We start from the raw sequence: 24671 nt of genomic DNA, 5'->3' as shown, positions 1-24671 counted from the left end.
CCTGATCTGTGAAACCAATACTATGACCCACATGAAACAAGACAGAGCTCAGACTGCTTCCATGGAAGGAGACAGCCATCACGCATGCAAGAAAATGTCGTTTGTGTGTTATCTCAGATGCTGTAGGGCTTTAGAAGGCAATGGGAACCACCGTTCTGAGCCCTAGATCACAATTTCCATATCATTCGCTTTGATTAACATATCAAATCTCTGCTGAAGATATTTAGCTGTCCACGTCTGTTTGATGAAAATGCTCAAAAGAAGAAGCATACCAGGCACGAGCCTAGAAGTCATCTTCACAAACTTGGTAAACATCAGACAGGCCACGAGTAGAAAAAAAAAATTGTGTCTCCCCAGCCAAAGTGACAAGAGAAAACAAAGGAGCAAAAGGCAATGATCTAGTAGACATAAAAAGAGTCTGTCATCACCATACTTGCACCACCAAAGAGAGGACTCCAGGAAAACGCACAATCTAGAACCTGGACAGGGAAAAAGAAGAAAACCAGACTCCCTGATCAGCTCAATTCTAAGTGATAATGGTCAACCAAATCCTGACGGGAACATGTCCTGGTGAAGGTGCCAGTTACAGGTGTGTATCACATAAGGAAAAAGAGCTGATAACACTCAAAGTTGGTTTTCTTTATTTTATGAAAAATAGGTGATGTTTACCAATGCAAGGCTACATGAACCCCTAAAAATGAGCATGCTTGCTGGAAGGTCACAAGCGTGCCATCCAACAGCAAGAACATTAAGGCAGAAAGCTAAAGAAGTACAGTGAGAATTCCAAAATGTTTTATTAGTGCAAATAAATATGCAATAGAAGGGAAATCATCTTCCATGCAGGCCACTTCAGGGGAACTGGAGTTTGCTGGGTGCTGGCATCTCAAGAGTCAGCACATCAATTTGTTTTGAGAACTCTGCCTCCAAGGCATCCTAGCAGGAGAGAAAACCAAGAGGAATTAGTGTTCACAAAACAGCTTTCTTACATTCTTGTTAGATAAACATAGCTACAATGATCAAATCCTGAGATATTATTAGCACTGATTAACCCAAGTATTGAGCAGGAAGGTCTCATTACTGCAAACGGCCAGCAGTCTCTATAGGCAGCTACAGAGAGATCTCCAAACAAAGGGCTACACAAGCTCAGCTGCCTTCATGTTGTGCCCCAGTGTGATACTGGACACCTTCAGGCTGAACAGGTACTCTCCAGAGGTGAGTATTCTGACCTGGTAAAAGCCTCAGGCTGGGAAGGTGAGCTTGTACTTCTGAATCAAAACCATGTAGTTTAACAACCTGAGCAGTCCCATCTGAGAACATACAAAATACTCTCAACTATCTGTGCTCAAAAATCACAGCTTTAAGGCTTATCACTTGTGCTTTATCAATAAGCAAACAGACTGTAGCCCAAAGAAATAAAGACAAGTTTTATGCTCAAATGTAGCCCAGCTCATTCAGGAAAGCTACATATCAATTTCCCACACAGCTTTATGTGTTTCCCAACAACCATACCTGCAGATTACACGAACAGGCATTATATTTTATAGGGGAAGGTCCCTATTGCAATCTGCAAGGCAGCTGTTAAATAAAATGAGCCCTAGAGCCCTCACAGTTCAGGAGCAGCAAGGAAGGTTGTGAGACCAATAAACTGCAACACAGCTGAGTGAATAAACATTCTGACAGGTGAAGCAGACAAAATCCAGAGGGACACAGATACCTAATTCCCACTGATACCATTATACACAACTGCCTTTGTCACTTAGATATTCCTACACCAGTTCCTCCTACCAATATGCACAGCTTCTACCTTACCAGAGTATTATTTCCTTCCAGATATCATTAAGACTACAATCTGAGGTAGATAAATCCACAACCAATTAATAGATATGTTGAGGTCTGCAGCGGGTCTGCAGACAAGTTAGTTGACTTCAAAGACTTAGCCGTGTACCTTTAAGACAGTCACAAATTGTCAGGTATGTAAACAGGGTGTGAAGAACCGGAACTTAGAACCGCAGCATACAGGCACCTACAGCAACAGCAAAGAGCAAGCAAGAAGAAGGACACAAAAACCTATCAGGGTCTAACACCTGTGCTGTCTAAGATATATAAATAGTTTGTATAAACAATAAAGGCCATTTTGTCTGAACCCAGCCATGCAGACATAGTGTTTCTTTTAAGTCCGCCTCGACTTGCGTCACCACATAGATATAGCTTGTTTTGGAAAGATGGCACTCATTTAAATATCTGTGAAAGGTAAAATCTCTTACCAGTTCTCATTTTACTTCTTCAGTCTTCACTTGCACAAGTGAAGGATTCTAATGAGAGAAAATGGCATGAAAAAAAATAAATCACCGTTTCAGCTGGAAACAGAGTCCCCACCTGATTGCAAGAGTCTAATGACGTGCCTCAGGGCATTCAGGGATAATGAAATCAGTTTTGTGTACAGCCTTCACTTGTAAAAGGTACTGACATTAAAAGCCTAGTTTGGTTTGGGCAATTACACATTTTTCAGAAGTCTGGTATGGTCTAAAGTCTATATAGTCTTTAGAAAGTCTTCTGTGAAAACCCCATTTTTAGCAATTTTGCAAACCTACCAGTTGAGAAACTAGATTTTAAACATGTCTATGCATGAATTTTCCAAAGCACAATAAGCTTGCCAGGATAAACCTTCCTCCCTCCTCCTGCCCACAGGAGCAAGGCATTGAGGCTCTCCCTCTCTCCACTAACAGCAAGACAGGCAGGAGGGGGGAATTGGAGAACCTAATCCCATTTAATGTCCTGTTTCACTTAAGGAAGCAGCTGCCTCTTGGGCTAAGATGGATTTAAAAGAGAAGCAGTACCACCCTCTCCCTTCATCCTTTCCTTCTAGGAGTGAGACAGCAGTAGTTGAGAGGCAGAGAAGTGTGGCCCAGCCAACAGGTCCGTAGTTCATTACACAAGAGTCATGATTAATTGCAGTTTCTGTGTGATTTTGGACAAGTCTCTTTCTCTGGACCTCTGTGCCCCATTTATAAAAAAGGTTTGTTCCAGTTCTTATCTCTTACAAAGGTCTGACATTAGCTCTATTAAAGGCTGTGGGGTGCTCAGATGAGGAGGTAACAAGGGCTATATGAGGCTAACTCAAATACAAAACTGTAAACTAGATAGTTAAAACTGTATTTCATAAAACCAAAACCCATTCAACCATTCACACTTGTTCTTACCACTTCTCCCCTGAATGACAAAGTCAAAAGTCCTTAATACTCATCTGTAAAAGCAATGGCAATCTTTCAAAGGATACTGGGAATACTTGGCTTTAGTAGTCCCGGATATCACAGGTGGGATGTACAGACATCACACAAGGCCAAGGCCTTCTGTTTCATGGACTGAAGCCTTTTTTACCCCCGAGTTTTTAAGACACTATAAAGTTGTCACAAAATTACCCTTAACTGAAAGTGTCTTTTGTAACAAGTGTTCCAGTTTGAAAAAGAGTAAAATCTTTTTTATAAAAGATGCTTCCCACAGCAGTCTGACAGTAACTCCTAGTACAGGGACCAAGAGCAACAATAGCCAAAAGATAAACTGAAGAAGAGATACACAGACAAGGGCTTTCACAACTGCAATTTAGTCACCTAAATGAGAAACCTGCATTTTCCAAGCACTGAGTACCCAGCACCCTCAAGAGAAATCAAAGAAAATGATGGAGCAACTAGTACTCGCACAAGCTAGAGTACTTGTTTAGGGGAAAACACCTACCTTTGACTATTTCTTCACAATTGTTAAAGTCTTACTCACAGCTCCAACCTCTGCACAACGTGGTGCATCCACCATATTGACAGCCCAATGACATTTATAGCTAATATATTGGTAAATCTCAAAAACTTTGCTATACTAAGGAATGATATTTCCTTCCACATTTCTTTGTCTAATTACTAGCTAATTCACCTTGATACTGAGCTCGCCCAGCAAATCTATGCATTTTGTTAGAAAAAAGTTTGCCTGGTAAACATACTTAATTTCTTGGCTTTTATTAATAAACAGAAAGTCTTCTGTTAACATCATGAATAGACCTGTAGGACATCTACCTGTCCACTGAAACCACCACCACAATACCGCTTACATTCTCAAGTCCATTAAAATTAATCTGATGGCAAATACATTAGAACAGCGGGGGGGGGGGAATAATTACAGGATTTAAATCTAGGTAGGACTCCAGTTTCTTCTTCAAAGGCACAGTTCCCTCCTGCAGTCCAACCAGTTCCTGTGAAGAGAGCAAGGCAGATTATATTCTATACTCTTACTTGTAGAAGTGATGTAAATCAGTCAAATAGATCCACAATTATCTACAGCATTTAAGATTTCACAGATGTTGAGCGCTTTCACGAGCCTTCTTTAAACCCATAAAAAACTAAAGATCTGCTATTCATTCAGTTACCAGTCAGTCAAACCCTGTTCAAATTTCTATGCAGAGGTATTAATTAATTTTTCTTGGTTCTGAAGACATCTTCAGCTGTCTTTTCTTACAGTATTACCACCTGATCTCACCTCCCTGAAAGGAGAGTGGATTTCAAATGAGAATCCACCACAGAGAACTTTCACTATTAATTTCACTGTAGGCCAGAGCAGGAACTGAGCCCCAAGGATATACATTGTCATACCTATGGCTTCTGCGTGAAAACAGTTTTGCATACACAGCAGCAAAAACTTTTCAGTTTCCCATGCTCTGCCAGTAAGGAAGGGCACAAGAGGCCAGGAAGGGACACAGCCAGGACAGCTGACCCAAACTAGCCAAAGGGATATTCCATACCACACAATGTCACGCTCAGTGTATAAACTAGGGGGAGTTGGTCAGGGAAGCTGATCGCTGCTCAGGGACTGGCTGGGCATCAGTCAGTGGGTGGGCAGCAATTGCGTTGTGCATCATTTATTGTTTGGGTGGCTTTTTTCCCCTCAGGTTTTATTCCTCTCTCTTTCTCTCTCTCCTTTTCATTACTATTATTATTATATTTTAATTTATCTCAGTTATTAAATTGTTCTTATCTCAACCCATGAGTTTTACCTTCCCCCCCCCCCCCCCAACTCTCCTCCCCACTCTGCCAGGAGGGTGTAGAAATGAGCAAATGGCTGCGTGGTGCTTAGTTACCAGCTGGGGTTAAACCATGACAGTGTTACATGGGTACAAATGCTTCAGAACAAACCTGGAGAATCTATAGCTAGTAATTCAAGAAATGTGCTTTTTCCTTTGACACATTATCCTGCTGAGCTTACAATACAGCTGAAAAATGCTGTATTTAAAAAAAGCATAGGGGTTCAGAATTTGGGTTTCACTTGATCTCCTCCCCTTGAAAGCAGGTTTATTTCACACAAAGTAGAAAGAATCACCTGGGTCATTTTATCAAGTCACTGCAATACACAGGTACCCATGTAACAGGATATCATCCACAGAATATCCACTCTGCTTGCAACACAGATCACAAAGAGAAGAGGCAGTTCACGAGCTGCCAATGTTCTTTCAGCGGCAGGGAATTTATTCCATGGATGTTCTCTAGCAGGCTATATTCCTGTGGATAACTGGCTAGCTGAAAAGGGTCACATAGACATAGTCCAGCTGGCTGGACAAAAATGCACATTGCTCTCAGCTTATCTGAAGTAAAGCAAAAATACACTGTCTTTGGCTGTTCTTGTTACACAATAACAGGAAGATTTTGGTGGGAAAAGAATGTTGCAGGTGGGAACAGAAAACTACAGAAGAGAAACTAGGGGCGGGCTTGGTATTTAGGCAACTAACCAATAATGAGCTTAACTTTTGTAATATGTATGAGCTAATTATAACAAGGTATAAAAGATGACTGTAAGGCACAATAAATGAAGTCTGCTGATCTCTCATATTGAGTGACTGTGTCTTCCCTCCGTCGCGACATATTCCCAATTACAGACAGAGGCAGAAAGAGAAGACAGAGAAAACCAAAAGGCAACAAAAATAAAGATTCCAGCTGTTCCCCTCAATCAGTCCAGAAGGAAAGCTTCTTCCCAAGTCCAAAATAAGCCCACATCTAATCCTGAAGGTACCAATTCAGCACCCATAAAAGCTTCTCAGTTTCCAAGATGGACAAATCCATCCAACACACCCCAGTTTAGAGGTATCCATCTATGAGATTTTTATTTGTGCTTCTTTTTACCATTAACATTTGTTCAGGTAACCAAATAGCAACCTACATTTCCTGAAACCACCCAACAAAAGAGCTTGGTCTACACCACCGTAGAAACAACCATCTTGTACCAGAAGACCTACCTCAGACAGGCTCATGAGTGACTTGTGTGTCAGTTATTGTTCCAACCCCGTGGCAGCAAGCTGCTCCTACAAACAGGAAAGAGTTTATTCATAACTGACCAGAAAAATATAACAGGGAGGAAAAAATGTTACCATTTCCTTGGGTTTTGTCCTAAACAGGAAAAGAGTGCGACGAGCGAGGGAAAGCAAGCAGCCGACTCAATGTGAGTGATAAAGCAAGCTTCGATTTATTACGGCGCGATTATGTCTTATATACAGTTCCAGTTAATTATGCCTACTAGTCATCTGCTGATTGGCTAAGCTCTAAAGGGTTACATTTTCATACGTCCTCCTATTTGCGGTTTCTGCGGATAGCTAGCTACATATTTTTTTTTCCTCTCTTGTCTACGTGAATTCCTCAAAGTTATTTACAACATTAGGCACAAGGTCAGTGTTTTTCTCAGCTTCCTTATCAGCATGCCTCAGCATAGCTGCAAGGCCTGCTTCAGCTAACTTACGCTAACTTTGTTTCACAAAGATCTTTAAGGGAGTCATGGCCATGATCACACAGCCATTCTGCAACAAAAGAGGAATGCAGTTTATCAACAGAAACGTGCTATATGAATCACAGCTACAGCTGGTATATGAAATCAGTTGCTACTAAAATCTGTATCACTAACAAGTCTTTCCAGGGAACTACTGGGAGAACAGCACATGGCAGGCTGAGAAGAGGCTTCTCAGTAAAACCTCATCAACTCTAACACAATGTTTTCCATCTCACATTTGTCAAGGTATCAGACAGCACCCAAGTGTTGAATAAAGCATTCACACATCCTTCATCATGTAGGAGAGGTGAAGAAGAAGATAGTACAACTTCTGTCTTCTGTGTTCAATCAATAATTTCAAAAAATGGCTATATTCAGAATTTTAACACACAATTTACTTCAGGGAATCAGCTGCTATACTGTTAACTGCCTCTATACTCTTATGACAGCACCTTGCAATAAGCACAAGGCAGTCTGAGCTAGTAGTTCTCAGTGAAAGAAGCAAAAGTGCCCTTGCATTTATCATACAATATCCTGAGAAGAGACCAGGAATACAGCCGGAACAACTGAAGTGTAGTAACACATTATCCTGTTAGCCCAAGAGTCCTCGGTCCTGGAGTTTAAGAAGCTCCTGGGATGTTTCTGTAACTAGAATTTTGGGCCTGACCAGCCATGACTGTGTCATCCCATTACAACATCTTGTTAGAAAATTCCTTCCATCTACCTCAGCAGCCTTGATCTTGACTTCTGTATCCTCATATTTATTTTTCAGGAACTCCATGTACTGGGATCTGCTTTCATCTTTGGCCTTTTCTATTTCCAGATGTTCTGTTTTTTTAAGATCCTTTAAAAAAAGAAAAATACAGAAAGAAACAAACTTTTACATTCAAAGAAATATCAGTATACAAATACTGCTGAATTATCTATGCTCAAGATAAACCCTGTAATATAACCAACACAAGAAGGGAGAGGATGGAGAAAAACCTGCATTTCACTGTGAGATTTCCTAGTGGAAACATCCACAGCTGTTACATCCAGAGTCCCAAAGGCCAGGGGAAAAAAAAAAAAACCAAAACAAAACAGGCCAAGGGGAAAGCCATACGCATAAAAGCAAAGAGTAACAGTCTTCTGCATAATTCCATAATTCAGTTAAAGACCTGTTAAGCAAGCTAAACTTAAGACCACAGAGAGAAGCCATGGCAAACCTGCACAAAGTACACAGGTCTGGTATCTTTACTACAAGCAGCACTACGTTAAAAGACAAAACCCAGAAAATAATTAGACCGGAAAGAGGCTGTGGAGATCATCTGAGCCAATCCTCACTCAAGGCAGGCATTGATCCTGCTATGCTTGGCAAAGCACTACAGATTACATCCTCTAGGGAATGGACTAGAGACTGATTTTCTTTTTTATTATTATTTTTTCAAGTCTTCCACACACTGGTTAAAGGAAATTCTTATCTGGAAACATTTTTTTGTTTTGCCTGGCTCCTTCTGACTCTGACTACAGAGCCCACGCTAAATGTGGTAAGAAAATCAGGTTTGCCTTCAGAGGAAGGCAACTGGTGGAAGATGACAGCCCATACCTGAAAACGGCTTGTAGACCATTTTTGGTTTAAAATCACAGGTTTGATGGTACCCCCAAATCTCTCTTGATTACTGAATGCATCCATAACACATACTTTTTGAGAAATACTTCCAAATATTGTGAATTAGAGATGTGTCGAAACCCTGAAAATTCATTATCCTTGTTAGTTATTACAACCAAAGTCCACACTGCAGAGATCAGCAGTATCGCTTACATCTCCCCCCTCTGTCATCCATTACTCACTCCTCTAACTGCTTTTCCAGCATCAGCACTGCAGTTAGATTTTCCCTGATGTTGCTCAATTCCAGTTCCATTTCTCTGTTATTTGATTCTGTTTCATACAGCTCTGACGTCATATCATTGATGGCACTGAAGAAGCTGGTGAAGAGAGAGATTCAATGGGAATGCTCAGGAGTCAGCTCTTCTGAAACTCAGAATTATTTTCTCCCCACTTTACACAAATGACTTGGTTTTGTTCTCATAATATGATAGGAGGACATTAAAGTAAGTCACTAAGGGTATTTGCTTCCCTTAACTAACAAAGATTTCATCTGGAAACAGAAATGGCCCAGCAATCTGAGTAGGAGTAAGTGAACAAGACCTGGCACTCTACCAAACATAACCACTGGGTTTGAAATCATCAGATGCTCCACTCCTGGCTTGCCAAATTGCCTTTGAGGGAAATTGTATTCAGTCCCTGAAAATGCATGTTCCCAAGACATGCCCGACAGTATTTCAGTCTCTTCCTCTTCCCAAATGGTTCAAAGCTGCTCTCCCCTCCAGCTCAGAAGAGCTGTGAGAGCCAAGCTCCTGAACATCATGCAAAAATTGGATTCTAAGGCAGATTTTGGCCCTTCCTTACCACCGGTGCTCTGCAGAAACCTGCTGGGTCAAAGTCCAGCTATAGAGAGGTGCCCAGGAAGACCAGACTAACAGCTGCTATTTCTCTATGGGTAAGCTAGTCTCCTTACATTAAGTGAAGCCAGATAAGAGAGGGAAAAACGAGGAGCTGAAAGACCTGTTACAGTTCTCCAGTCCTTGCCTAAGCAGCATGAGTGCTGGTCTAGCTTGTGCTAAAAAGGAGGAGGCATTTAACGCCTTGCTTCTCAGGCTTCAGAGACTTCCTTTGCTGGAACAATTAAGAGTTAGTTTTGTGCTCGGTTCCTGTGTCCTGCAAAGCTGCCTAAGGGGTGCAAAATGAGCTGGACAAGTAAGGTTCCTGGTGTGAAATTCAAGTTTGAAACTGCTGAATTGACAAACCAGAGGGAAACAGCACAGACCATCACCCCTGAAGCACAGTGGAAAGAATTACCTGGCAAGAGAAGTGTCCTTCGTTTCAAGTGTTATTGCAGTGTTTACCAGGACATCAAGGTACTTGATGCCTTTGCTGGACAGACTGGATAGGGAAAGACCCAGGCTTTCTGCGAGAAGGCCCTGTAGATAGTTAGCTGGAAAACAAATACAACCCAAAAGAGTAATTTCTTTTTTTATATTACTGTTCTTTTAAGGGATTCTCCAAAGCTAGAACCCAATCCTACTCCAGAAACTTTGGCTATCTCCCCACTGTTACAGAAAGACATCTTAAAGGAAGTCTGAAACATGCCAAACTGCTGCCACATCCCCACGTGTTAACCAAATTCAGCATGTTGAGGAAGGGAGCGCTGCTCCACTCCCCTGACCAGCCTCTCTGAACTCATACAAACAAAAGTTCACCCTTGTGCTATGGTGATGAGCACACATAGGTTCTCCCTGCAGAGCTCAGCCTAAGCCTGTTCCTGAGCACACACTTGTCATGGCAGACCCAGGAAGTCTGGATTTGCAGCAGAGCTCACATGCAGACCTGCCTGGTAGTGCCTACGTTCTCTGACAGGCTAAAACAACCATCTGATCTTCATTATTATTTGTTTGATGGCAAGGTGCTAGAAGACTCAAAGGAAAAAAAAACACATAGGGTTTTTACAAAAAACGTCCTCATGTATACAATGTCAGTGTTTTCACAGAAAAGTAAAATTCCTTCCTGAAAAAAGTCAGTGAAAGGACAATCCTTTAGCACACCTGTTATGTATTATGGTCCCCTGAACCACTCACTTGCTCCAAAAAATACACATCAAACACTCACTCCAGGCAGCTTGAGCATAACTTAATCACCTCACTGTTTCAGACTCCTCAAGTGCTTTTCTTAACAGTGCTTTAGCACCAGCTTAGACTCTTAATGCTTCCCTGTCTATCCAGCCAATATTTCAATGCTGTGCTATTCAGCCCAGCAGGCTAGGAGGTTTCAGCAATCAATCTGCTTGTCTGTATTTACAGCCTGCTCAAGAGGGCTTACAAAATTGCTCTTGACCAACCTTATGTCTCTGTAAACTTTGCTGACAGGAAGGCATAGGATGTATTGTAGTAAAAGCTGTACCAGAACAAAAGCCGAGTTCGTTCCAATTATATACGTGTGTGTATATATAGGTATGTTTAAGATTTTAACAAAGACAATCTTGAGGGTCATTAAGAAACACTGACTTTGAACTGAGAACTGGAGCTTTGAACTCACCTTCAGCTTCATATTCTGCAGCCTTCTGCTTCATGTCCTCTATCAGCAAAGAAACATCCCTGTCTCTGGCTTCATTGTATTCCACAAGCTTGTACAAGATATTGACTGTCCTTTCATTCACTTTGTATTGTGGAATAGGCTCACTCCCATATATTTTCTTTAGCCATACAGTAACCTGCCAGCGAAGGGAAAAAAAAGTAAACGCTCAAATGAAATGACACAGAACAGCTGATAGGTGTGAAAAATGTAAAGCACTGCAAGCTCTGCATTCCTGAAGAGTAACTCCTACTACATCAGTTGAAGCATGGGCAGAAAAAAGGGAGACAACTTCCTTTGTCTCTTCTTCAAACACCTTCTATAGTTTAGGAAAACATTTCCCTTTTAATCCCACACATTTCTCTGAACACCTGCTTATCACCAGGTGATAAAATTTTATCTTTTTATTCATATGACCTGTTTGCTACAGACACAGTAACGATCCAAGAAATGTTAATGGCTATTTGGGCAGCTGATAAAAACTGCATTAACCCAGCATGGGATAAAACTGCCCAAACCCTGACCATTGGGAACAGTCTCTACAGGCTAGCAGGAGGGAAAGAGTTACCACAATGTACAGGCATGAGCCTTGCAAAGCACAATTTCTACCACTGAAAAGGTCAGAAGATGTTGGAAGAAGGGTTCACCAGAGTCAAGAAGACGCTCAATATGAGTTATGCATCTTGCTCCACTTTATTAGTTTCTAACACTACTTATATAGAACCGATACACATGCATATTCGTAAAGCAGAAATATAATTGGTTAGTAGTCTCTAAACACGTGCGGTTCTCACACCCCTAATTATCATGACTAAAATAAGCATTCTATCCATGTAGCTAATTGTGTTGCTGTGCTTCAGCCTTGTAGTTTGTTACTCCCTATTTTCCCATACTGCTCCCTATCTTTCTTGGCCCTGCACCTGCTTTCCCAGCAGCTGTAGCTTGTTACAGCCACGGCCTGTTGGCACAACATAATTACTCAGTCTCAGGATTCAAGAATAGCTCAAGGCTACCTTTCTTGTTAACTTCAGCACAGCAACTTCAGCACAATTCTGATTACAGGCCTATTCTAATACCAGGCCTGGATTGTGCAGATCTTCAGAGATTCTAAAGCCACTTCTGCAGCCATTCTTCTACAATCCCCCCTTTTTCCTTTTGCACAAGTCAGGCCTGATTGGTTATGTTAAAAACTACTCTCTTTAAACAAGAAAAAACACAGCTAAAAACTAAAAGTATTACAATAATGATTATAACAAAGCGTATTCCTTCTGTCAATAATGTCTTTAACCAACCTGTTATCCCCAATCCTCTCAACCATTCATCAAAGGGATTATCATCAGCAAGAATATGCTTCATGTTTCCCTGCAGTTGTGACAACTTCTTGTGCATAGATATGGAATGATCGGAAAGGTTCACACAACACATCCCTTCAAAATCCTCACAACCGTGTCCATGTGCTAATAACAAAAAATCTACTGCAGCTCTATTTTGTAATGTAGCATGCCTAACACTGTCTACGTCAAGCGATAACGAACTTAAAATCTGCAATGCAATATTAAATTGCTTCTCTCCCCAACACGCTAACCTTTGTATATTCTTAGCGTTTAATGCAGTCATTGCTCCTGGCATAAATATGGAGGCTAAGACATTTGTTGTTACAGACTGCAGATCAACTCGGTCATTACATGTTTCATCAAAGGTGCGCAGTGCCCTCCGTGATCTATGAAATTGTGGAGTCATTTTCAATAAGTCTTTCATACGTGGAGCAAACAAAGTTAAACACCCTAAATAACATGGTCCACCGACAGGATTCAAAGGAATCCCTGACCATGCTCTATCTCCACATATCAAAAAGACTCCCAGTGGCAACTGATAGCCCCCTGATACATTTACATGTAAGCCTCCAGCTTTCAGTTCACCCCAATTAGGTGAACCGGTTAAATTTTGAAACCTTGTATCAAACTCCCATTCACCTTGTCGTGCTAGCCACAGTCGCCATGGTTCACCAAACCAAATTACTCCAGTGCCATTTACAGGTTGAAGTGGTGGTACCGTGACCTCGCATTCTGGCATTCCTGTTGTAGTCACGTTAACGTATTTAACGGGCGTAATGCTACCTAATAGCTCTGTTATAAATTGAGACCACAATAGATCATAATCCAATTAAAATTTTTATTAATTATAGCAAGTAGAATATGAGCAAAAACAGCGCTGGACGACAGGGGAGTCTGCGCTCCGCCAACTGCCGTACTGAGCAGTTCAAACAGTCCCTTTTTATACTTTTTTTTTACTTTCGTGTTCATGAAGTAGTGGAGGTGTTGGCCCTTCATTCATATGCACAAGCGGCATCCTGGACACCTGGCGGTGATCTTATCTTTCACAAGCATCCTGGACACCTGGCGGTGATCTTATCTTTTGTTGCCTAATCTTTACATTGGGCTTAACATAAATCTTAATAAACAATACCCTAGTCCATAGTTTCTTACAATTCCCCCTTTTTCTTTTTATCCTATTATTGTTTATTAGACGCTGCTTTCATTCTCGGCACTGTGAACAAACCTTTTTCCACAATCCCAACATTTATCATAACACTCACAAGGTAATACCTCACAATTACAATAGGCAGTTTTCACGTGGCATAACGCATTCGCAACAATCTTCATCCTCATTAATAGATACACTCTTATATTTTGCCCTAGACCTCGTAGTTAAAATAAGCAATTTAGCTATGTCAAACCGTTCTCTAATAAAGTGTAGCGTAATATACAAGGCCCAAATATAAGTCCCAGAATCAACATAATAAGTGGTCCTGCTAAAGCAGACAACAAAGTGGTTAGCCAAGGTGAGATATTAAACCAGTTTTCATACCATGACCTGCCCGCCTCACGATCTTTCTTACGTTGATCTAACCTTTTCCGGAGTTCAGACATGGTGTCCTGGACTACTCCAGTCCTGGGGAAGTTCGGCCATTGTTGCTTTAGTGCCCCATTGTTCTGGTTCTTTTCTCCACAGTTTGTTCCTCCTCTGCCTTGCCTGTCGACTCGGTTGCTTCGAGCCACGGGGTGTACCATCTTCTCGGCAGCAAGGGAATTCTTCAGGAGAACGGCTGCTTCGGGCTTTCTGCCTGTTTACATAGGCTTCCCACTTTGCAGCTTTAATTGCCACCCACATTGTTCCCATTTGTCCGAGTAAATTTGAGTTTCAGTTCTTTTTTATCTGGGGTTACTTTCCACGAAGTTGCAGGGGCTTTCTTAATCCGGGTATGGTGAATCCAAGAATTCTGTCCCTCAACCTTGATTGCAATGTAGGTGGTGAGTAGGACTTGAAAAGGTCCGGTCCACTGTGGTTCCAGGGTTTTATCTGCAAAACACTTAACGTATACATAGTCTCCTGGTTGTATATCGTGAACAGGTCCATCCAGACCCCTACTGCGTGTTCCCATCACATGCTTCTCAATTCTTATTAGTTGTTTGTTTAGTGCCACCATATAGGAAGTCATTGTTTCTTCACCAATCTGTGAAGACATCCCCTTTTGTACCCCATAGGGTCGTCCATATAAAATTTCAAATGGGCTAAGCCCCTCTTTTGCTCTGGTCTAGTTCGAATTCGTGTAAGAGCTAATGGCAAAGACTGGGGCCAAGTTAGATTTGTTTCTTGGCCTAACTTGACAATCTGTTGTTTGATTAGATGATTCATCTTTTCCACCTGGCCACTCGATTGTGGTCGGTATGGGGTATGTAATTGCCAATCTATTCCTAGATGGTGGCTGATCTGTTGTACTATTCTGGACACAAAATGTGGTCCTCTATCCAAGGACATTACTGCTGGGACTCCAAACCTAGGTATTATCTCTTGGAGTAGTATTTTGGTCACTTCCCGGGCTTTAGCAGTTCTGCACGGGAAGGCTTCTGGCCAACCTGAAAAGGTATCTGCTAGTACCAACAAATATCGATACCCCCCTTTTCAAGGAAGTTCCGAGAAATCGATCTGCCAATGTTGCCCTAGAACATTCCCTCTGCTAATGTTCCCTAGTTTTATTTTATTTGCTGTATTGGGATTATTGCGTAAACACATTTCACATTGCTGAGTCACCTGTTTTATTACAGTATACAAGTTTCGCCCTTTCAATTTCTGATTTAGACTTTTATATAAAGTATCAGCTCCCCAATGCGTCTTATTAATAATAGGGCTGTGGTCCATATTAAATTGGATGGTACCACTATACAACCATCCCTTAAATAAGTCCATTTACTTAATTTTATTTTATAATTCATGTCCTGAATTACCTTTAAGTTTTCTTTAGAATAGTTTGGCTCTTGATCTGTACTTACAGTTTGGATTTTACTGTCTGGTATTAAGGATAATTCCTCCTTTCCTACCTCCTCTGTTACTCGTCTGGCCTCATGGTCGGCCAGGCAGTTTCCAATTTCCAAATCAGTGCCTCTATGGGCCACCTTATGTTCTTCCTTCCTGGATGACCCTCTTATAACAGAGGGGGCCATTCCTCACATCAAGGTCTGGCATGGCATATGTTCCCACCGCTCAACGCCTACTGGGTTGCAGCCAGCAGCGGAGCTCAAGATTCTTCTTGGTGGCAAACACCGAGGCCAACCCAGTCTTGCCCTTGACTATGGTAGGAGGCACCTGACCAACCTTATTCCTTGTACTTCGTTGTCAATGCAGAGTTTCATCTGCACATCCCATAACAAGTCACTGTCATGGCAAAACACACAGATTTACATTAGTAGAACTACTACAGAGTGTATTTTATTTCACTTCACTTTTTCTGCCAATATCCCCACAGCCTTGCTGACCAAGGGATATTGTTTTTATCTGAACTGGGCAAGCCTCCCCCTTATCATTTTTACTGTAACAGGTAAAGCATTTTTCACCTTTCCTGGAATTTATTTTCAGATACACCTGGTTAAAAATTTCTTTTACTTCAGGGAGGTCCTCTTTTCCTCTTTTCTGTTGAATTAAAGATAAGCTCAATATTTCAATTACTTGATCGTATTTAACTTTTAATTTCATTTCCCCTTCTTTAAACGTCTAGATGTTCTAATAAATCTCATGCCAACAAAGATTTTAGTGAATTTGGCATTCTTATTTGTTTTTTTTTTTTTTGGTTTGTTTTTTTTTTTTTTACTTTGTACTTTAAAGGTTTCAGGATGTTTTCCTGGTGGCCAGCAGCTCCCACAACTGTAACAAATTTATTTATTTATTTATTTATTACTGAAGTTTAACAAGTAAGTTGGTTTTGTATTCACTGAAATTCCACCTCATACCCATTCCCTGCCCTAGAGGGGCCGTTACCGGTCCTGTTGTACTGCAAATGCTGCAGCAATTGGGGTGACATTCAGGTCCTTCTGCTCAATCGTCAGCAACAGCAACCCCCTCCTCCTCCCCAGCAGAAGGGTTCGGGGCAGGAGATGCTCTTCCTGCTCTGCAGGTTACACAAACCTGCCTCTGCAGCAGCACTTCTGTTTTAACTCTTTCTTACCCTGAATGCAAATCTGCTACTTGTTGCTTTAAGTCTGTGTTATTACATATCAGGCCTTCGCAGGCAAACAGAAAACACCCTGCCATGCATCCCAGCATGATTCAGTCGCACCTTCGAGGGGGTACGGGGGTTTGTACAAACTCACCCCAACACTTACACACACACGCCTCAGGTTTTACATACATCAGTACAAGTTTTTATATCTTACAACGTGTTTCATTCTGGTTGCTCCACAGAAGGAACCGCAACCTGAACTTTTTAACACAAAAATTTCAACAAGAATATCTTTCTAGTTTAGGTCTCAGTTTTTTCCTATCCTTTTCTAGAGCCACAATCAAAGATCAGGTGATGTTAATCCCACACTCTTTCTAGTGCTAGTACCATAGGATCCCGAGGGGGTACTAATCCACAGTCCTTTTGCCACTCAGGTTTGTCCTGGAGGACAAAGAACATGTCTGCATATGATACTTCATCCCATTTTCCCTCTGTCCTCAGAAACAACATTAATTGCAGGAGAGTGTTATAATCTAACGTTCCTCCCTCCTGAGGCCATTTCGCATCACTCTCCAATTTATACAAAGGCCACCACTGATTACAATATTTAACCAATTTCCTTCTATTTTCGGTACTACCATGTCCTAAAATATCACTCCAATGTTTTAATATACAACCCAAGGGCGATTTTTCACAGGGCTTACTCCTTCCATTTCCCATTTTGCAATTTTAATTACTTTGGGTTTTTTTTGTTTTTTGTTTTTTTTTTTTTTTTTTTCCGGCCGCCTTAGCCACCCAAGGTCAGAAACGCGGATAGAGCTTCTTACTCGTTTTGCACTCAAACGCCTGTCTCAAGCACTCTTGCACTCATACTCAGTCAAAATAATTAAGCTATACATGGAAAATCAAAATGCGCATCTCAATCACACCATTCACACTCTCCGGGCAGCCCGCAGTCACACAAGCAGTATGTTATACGGTACCGTGCACTTATGTACAAACTCTTAGGAACACTAACAGTTCACAAAGTATGCATTTCAATGAACAATTGTCAAAAACCAAACAATAAACAAAAACCAATTTTTCCTGGTCTTAAGCAGAGTGTTAAGTTTTCCGCTATTTGCCACGAATTACCAGAATATTAATATTTTTCAACATACATTTCAGAACTCCGAGTTTTGAACATATAACAAGACAACACATAGAACAAACAAGACACAGAGCGCTATTTCAGTTGTTACATTCCAGGAACTCCCCAATTCTTAAAACAACCTAAAGGAAGTTTTTAGCTTCCTCTTTTTTTTTTTTTTGTATGTTAATTAGCTTATCAGTCCTTTGCCTGGAATGTGGTGGTCTTGCAGGTTTGTAGGTGATTCATGTCCTTGTGACCATCCGATCTTCTCCAGCAAGGAGACTTAGCACTCCCTCCCTCTAGATAGCATTGGAATATCTCTCATCCTTTTCTCATTCTCTTTTAAATAGCCCCTTTGTTAGAGAAAGAAGGGCAGGCTTCTCCTCAAAACTGTAGTTGTCTCCTCAGAGCTGTGTGCCTATGTGACCAGACATCGCACCCATGACCAGTCACCATACCCACATTCCTTGAGCAGACATATACAATCACAATCGATGTCCATTGTCGCCATTTCACACTATTTCTCCATATCACTGTTAGCTCTTGATTTTTTTATTTTAATTTCTAATTGCAATTCAACAATTAAATCTCGTCCTAACAGATTAAATTCTGCTTCAGGGACGAGCAAGAGTTCACCCATTCCAAATTTATTTTCAGTTTCGAATACCACATTTTTGATTTTGCTTACTTTAAAGGGTTCTCCTTTTGCCCCAATTACTTGTACTTTTTCAGGGGAAACTTTACATCCCTCAGGTATTTGCTTAATAGTTGATTTTTCAGCCCCAGTGTCTACTAAAAAGGTGAACTCTTGTTTATGGGGACCTATTTTTAATTTTATCAAGGGCTCATGATGACTCCGGTCCCCTAAGATATAGAGCCCCTGACTCTCCTATTTGCCACAAACTGAGTTTTTAGGAGCGCTTACCCTAAAGGGTCGTCTGGATTTACCCCAGAGTACAGCTGAAGGGCTTTCCTCAGTCGTTCCAGCCCCTCAGTAGGGCTTTCATCTTTCTTTTGCATTTCATTAAATGCTTTATTGATATTCTGGCCACGGGGTACTGCTTCCCTAATCCCCTGAATTACTATAGTTCTCAGGTCCTGCATATGAGTTCTATGCACTGGATCCTGATTATCCCAATTAGGTCTTTGGAGTGGCCATTTAATATCTGCTTGGGGTTCCTAGGCATGCTGAGCATCCCACAGTCTCATTCCTGCTCGTCATATCTCTTTCCTCGGTAGTAAATAATTGACCAAGGATAGATTACATCTCATCCCAAGTATAAAGGTTTGGTCCAAAAAAACTGATTTAATCTTTCTGCCACTCCGAGTGGGTCCTCAATTAAGTTTCCCATCTCAATTCTTTTAAAATCTCGTAGGTCAGCCGAGTTTAGGGGTACGGAAATATATCCGATCACAGGTTGAGGTCCCCCCATGGGTATTTCCCTTTAGGGGGTACATCTGAGCTGCCCCTTTTTGACTTCTAGTTACGCGTCTAGGAAGAGGGGGAGACCCTTGTTCCGACTCTGGTGGGGGAGTGGGCGCTCTGGGGACCTCTGCAGGAGCAGGAGGAGGAATGTAAGGAGGGGGGGTTAGAAGGGTTTCGTCCAACTCTTCCTGCTTTTTCTTTTGTTTAGTTTTTATTTCATTCAGTGGGTAAAGTCTAGCTCCCGGTCTTTCTAGCCACACTTCCGCATATCGACTCTCCTCCGGGTTAAGGGGTTTTTTTATTATTAACCCAGAGGTTTAATTGCTGTCTTACCCAATCTTCTTCTGACCCATAGACTGGCCAAAAGACATTTTTAGAAATTTTCTTCCCTCCCCATATCTTAGTACAATATTCTATCATCTTCTGCTTATCTTTCCCTAGAGTTCCAGGGAAATATCTCCAATTGTCTAAGATATATGCCAGAGGGGTATTCTTAGGTACAGTGGGTACCCTTCCCATGGGAGTCGAAGGCTTGCTGCCCTTCGCCCCCATCTTCTGGAATATCCACAAACATACACTCACTCGTTATATTCCAGGAAACCCAATCCCGCCCGAACGGCAAACCCGCGAACAAATTCGCAATATACTTACGCGTCCTGCGTCTTCGTCCGGACTCCCGTGCACAGAATTTTTATGGGATTTTACCGGTTTCTCCTTTGCTCATTATTCTAGAATTTAGGTTCGTCGGTAAGGTTGGAGTAAGCTGTTGGTCGCGGGGCCGCGAAATGTCGCGGGGCGCCTCCCCGGAGGACCAAAGCCCACCGTTCCTTATCCGAGTCACGGCACCAGAATTGTTATAAATTGAGACCACAATAGAACATAATCCAATTAAAATTTTTATTAATTATAGCAAGTAGAATATGAGCAAAAACAGCGCTGGACGACAGGGGAGTCTGCGCTCCGCCAACTGCCGTACTGAGCAGTTCAAACAGTCCCTTTTTATACTTTTTTTTTACTTTCGTGTTCATGAAGTAGTGGAGGTGTTGGCCCTTCATTCATATGCACAAGCGGCATCCTGGACACCTGGCGGTGATCTTATCTTTTGTTGCCTAATCTTTACATTGGGCTTAACATAAATCTTAATAAACAATACCCTAGTCCATAGTTTCTTACAGCTCTAACTCCTGCAATGGCAAATGATATAGTCGATTCAAATTCTCAATAACCGTCTTCTGCCACGCTGCATTACGCATAGAAGGCCAAACAAATTGCCCATTTGGAGTCATACATGTACCATTCTGATTGGAAGTCAGATCCACTGCTTTAACATTCCAAAAACCATCAAAATTTGTTTCATTCTCTTGCAGGGGAATACCAATTAAACAAGTTCTAAAAAGGTTGTCTGCCTGTTGCAGACTTAAACAAAAGTCTGTTACCCCCCTGATATTTGCCCATGTCACCCATATGTTTGTTCTAGGCAATATGTCAAAAATACTTTGGCCAATGGGTAAAAAATTCATCAAGACCGTAAACCAAGACCACCACTTAAACATGTTTAGTCTTACAATTTCCACCTTTGTTTTTTTTTTTTTCATTCCACCCCACAAATCTGTGCTTTCACAGATTCTGATGATGTATGCTGTCTCCAATCAGCATGGTATTACACTAGTCGTATGTTTTCTCTTGCTTCATGCCCGGTTACTAATCAAACACATACACTCTTTACACCATTAACATTTAAGCTTTGGCTTACAGAACCGTTTTACCCCACATAGCATACATTGGCACAATACCCGCGGGTTACATCCCTTACAACATAGACAGTTTATTCTGTCTGCTCGCTCTGAGTCTTCTCTTCCGTCTTCTGATCTTGACATACAGGTCGCACAAACTTGCTAGGGACCCATATAGGTCCTTTATCTGTGGAGATACAAAAATAACCTCTATCGATAAATAACACCGGGTTAGGTCCTTCCCATACGCCTGAAGCCATATTTTTATACAAAACATTCAAACCAGGAACTGTAGTTGTTTGGTTCCCTCGCGCTGTTTGGTGATGTACAACAACAGGTGGTCCCTCTCTATCCTCCGTAAGGGAGAGATAGTTTAATGTAAACAACACCTTAGTCAACCGTTTAGTTACATCGATGTCCTGCGATACTTTCTGTCTCTGAAGATAATCCTTCAGGGTACGGTTTGCCCTTTCAACAACTGCTTTCGGTTCTAAGGTTTGAAGGTTGTCCGGTGGTTCACCGGTGATCACTTGTTTCTGCCACTGATTATTGGATTGCCAAACACACGCAGCCTTCTTCATCTTTTGTCCTGCATCTGTAAACACCATTGCCCTGTCAACTGGTCTTTTTGAGCGTAACAGTCTCACAATCCACTGATAATGTTCCAACATCTTCCAGAGAGGTCCTTTTGGCCGGTTGTTGTGTACAACACCTGTATAACCCATCAAGGCTTCCTGTATGGCTGTTGAATGTCTCAGAAGCCATTCATAATCATCACCACGGACTGGAATACTGATATCTGCCGGTTCAGTCCCATCAATTTCAAGAATCCTGTCTCTTCCTTTTCTCACCAAGGCCGCTACTGCTTCAGGGTGACTTAAAATACGATGTCTGGGTTGCAATGGCAAAAACAACCACTCTAAAACGATCACCGTATTTTCCCCCTTTTTGTTTTGTCATTGTAAAATAAGGGCAAAAGGTGAAGTGGCAACATTACAAACCAAAAAAGATAACGGATAATTCGCCATACAGCGACCACACCAGCCAGTCTGAATCTTGCGGGACACAACTTCTAGGGCAGCCCGCTGTTCTGGTGAACAAGTTCGAGGACTGTTGGCTTCGGTGCCATGCAACCAGGATCGGAACGGATGCAAATCATCGTTAGTGAGTCTCTTTGTGTGTCATCAGGGTGTAATGGAATCGTGAAAAAAAACCAGTCTTTCAAGTCTATCACAACAATTTGCCAAATCTGAGGGATCATCATAAAAGGTGGAAGAGCAGGTTGCAACACTGCCATTGCTAACATCTGAACATTAACCTTCCATAAATCATGTCCCAATTATGTGCATCAAGGCTATTAATCAGTACTGGACAAGCTAACGAGCTGGTCAGCTGCCAATCACCCTCCAAAATAGCATTATGAATAACACCAGACCAACACTGTAGAATTGGATCTTTTCTCGAGTTCAGCGTCGGTGGGGTAGTTGGGCTAACTGGAGGAATTACAGGTATTGAAGTAGTAGGCAGGTTCATTATAACTCGCTTTTCCAGTTTTCTTAATTTATCTATTACCTCCTGTAAGGATTTCTCTGTATTGTTATCACAAGGTTTCTCCCCGCCTTCTTCCTCAAACCCGTCCGATGACGTTTCAGGATGAGGAGGATACGTCACCGCACGGCGCTTCTGCCAGCCCTGACGTGATTGGTGCAGCAGGACTCGCTGCCCCGCCCTCCTGGGGGGGCTCGGCCGCCTTTTCCGGGTTCGGCTCAGTACCGCAGGCTCTCGAGGAGTAACTTTCGGTTTGTCCGCTGTCTTACCTGAAAGCTCCGGCACTGTTGAACACGCAGGGGCGGACATACCCTTCATAGGACGAGTATGCCCAACTCCGAAAAGTGTAGCCAAGAGAGAAGGCTTAGGTGAATCACCCTTCTGCTCTACTGGCTTTTCTACCACATCTCTCCCCAACGCTTCTATGGGTGCCGCCGCTACTGGTTTTTTTTTTGTTTTGTTTTTTTTTTTTTTTCCGTGCCCAGCGAACTAAGGTCTCCACTTCTGTCTCTTTAACGCCCTCCCCTCTCCCAAGGAGGATGTCAGTTAACAGTTTAATTGCCGCATCTAATTCCATCGCGGTCTTCTCAGAGCTCTCCCCTTTCACAGAAAGGATATCAGCGCGGAGAAGCCCTGCCGCGATTTACTCGTCGCGGCCTTCCGTAGTGCCCCCCCCCCCCGCCCTCACAGAGAGGAATTTAGCGGAGAGCCCTGCCGCGATTTACTCCACGCGGTGTTACCACCGGCGGGGGTGCGATCTGCAGCTCTACACCGAACTCTGGACTCCACTTTTCGCCAGCAGCTGGGGGGATCCGTGGCGGTGGGTGGGTGGGCGAGCGGGGGGAGCTGCGGGGTATGGCACAGCATGCTGGCGGGGCACGGGGAACCGTACTGGTGTAAGAAGCAATCTGGCTAGCGAAGTACAGTCACTGGGTGTCATGATTTCAGAGTCAAACAAATAATTCAGCAGGTGCTTGGCTGGTTCAGATTGTAATCCATATGGTGTAACGGCTTGTCGTAGCTGCTGCATAAACTTCCAATCAAAAGGTTTCCACGCTGCGGCTGCTGAACCATCTGGTAAAGAGGTGGTCCGCACTGGACATGCAACAGCAGAAGCAGCCTGCCACTCTCTCTCCAATATAGCGTCTCTTATAACCCCAGACCGATGACTTTGGGGAGCGGCAGGGTGGAGGAAAACGCTTTCCTGGGTCAGGATCTGAAGATCACGACCGGCAGTTGGCAGATGACATTTGTTCAATTGCTGCTGCAAGTGATTTAGAGTCCGGTTGGACGGTTTTGTTCGGGGATGGGGTATCGGGGCAGGTGCAGCTGGGGTGGGCTCATTTTCTTTATCGGACTCTGCGCTCTCATTCAGATGCGTGCTCGGACCCACTCTAGTACCCTCGTCCTCATCTAGCAGGGGGGGTGGCTCTCGGTAGCTTTCAGGTCGGCGTGGAGCACCCATTGCAGCGGCACCCTCCGGAGACGGTGTCGGCTGTAAGAGCTCTGTCGCAGACTTTTTAATAGGCACAATTATGCCTTTTGCAGACGGAGCGCCTAGACCAAATAATCGGGTAGACTCCGACTCGGTTTCCCAACCGAGGAGGTCTGAGGCAGCCATAGCCATTTTTTTCTCCACAACCATTGATCGTAAATGGTTCATGACCTCCCGCCAGGTAGTCCCCAAGTCCTTGGCCAACTTGCTGCCGCTAAGGATCGCATCGCAAAGGGAATCCCCGATCTCTCGCCACTCAGTCACACTAAACATCAATTGCAGGTCTTTTAAGTGTCCTTTTTCATTCGCCCACCTACAGAGCTCATGGAGCTTCTTTGTGCTCACGCTAGCCTCTCGCTTAGCAAGAATATCAGTTAATAGCATGAGTGCCGCCTCCCTTTCCATTATCGAGGCAAAAACGGTCTTACCGGTGCAGGTCCGTGCAGGAGCTCACTGCCGGATTCAGACGTCTTTACTCCTTACGGACGCCTTCCTGCTCGAACTCCTCTCGGCGACTCTCAATTCGCAAAGCCCACCGTTACAATGCAAAGGCAGAGTTTTTCCAGCTATTTCCAGCTTTCCCATGGTTCGGGTGCCAAATGTTGGAAGAAGGGTTCGCCAGAGTCAAGAAGACGCTCAATATGAGTTATGCATCTTGCTCCACTTTATTAGTTTCTAACACTACTTATATAGAACCGATACACATGCATATTCGTAAAGCAGAAATATGATTGGCTATTAGTCTCTAAACGCGCGCAGTTCTCACACCCCTAATTATCATGACTAAAGCATTCTATCCACGTAGCTAATTGTGTTGCTATGCTTCAGCCTTGTAGTTTGTTACTCCCTATTTTCCCATACTGCTCCCTATCTTTCTTGGCCC

General features: G+C 42.7%; 2 protein-coding genes across 2 annotated transcripts in view; both read right to left on the bottom strand.

The window, feature by feature from the left end:
• Nucleotides 1-618: 618 nt before the first annotated feature.
• Nucleotides 619-13033, bottom strand: HAUS1 (HAUS augmin like complex subunit 1). Its single transcript, XM_055792713.1, is given in 9 exon segments — nucleotides 619-933; nucleotides 2265-2312; nucleotides 4166-4237; nucleotides 6269-6334; nucleotides 7517-7638; nucleotides 8624-8757; nucleotides 9692-9827; nucleotides 10925-11099; nucleotides 13013-13033. Coding segments are annotated over 9 exon segments (858 nt in total). The 3' UTR covers nucleotides 619-849.
• An 8745-nt stretch (nucleotides 13034-21778) lies between these two features.
• LOC129783002 (uncharacterized) overlaps nucleotides 21779-24671 on the bottom strand; it is a 109492-nt gene continuing 106599 nt past the window's right edge. Inside the window, exon 2 of the mRNA XM_055792611.1 lies at nucleotides 21779-24185. Coding sequence (XP_055648586.1) covers nucleotides 23060-24172 — 1113 coding nt within the window. The 5' untranslated portion in view covers nucleotides 24173-24185 and the 3' untranslated portion in view covers nucleotides 21779-23059. The remainder of the gene's footprint in view (nucleotides 24186-24671) is intronic.

This window comes from Falco peregrinus, chromosome W (genome assembly GCF_023634155.1).
Source record: "Falco peregrinus isolate bFalPer1 chromosome W, bFalPer1.pri, whole genome shotgun sequence".
In the NCBI taxonomy this organism is placed as follows: domain Eukaryota; kingdom Metazoa; phylum Chordata; class Aves; order Falconiformes; family Falconidae; genus Falco; species Falco peregrinus.
This window is presented reverse-complemented; position numbering and strand designations above follow the sequence as displayed.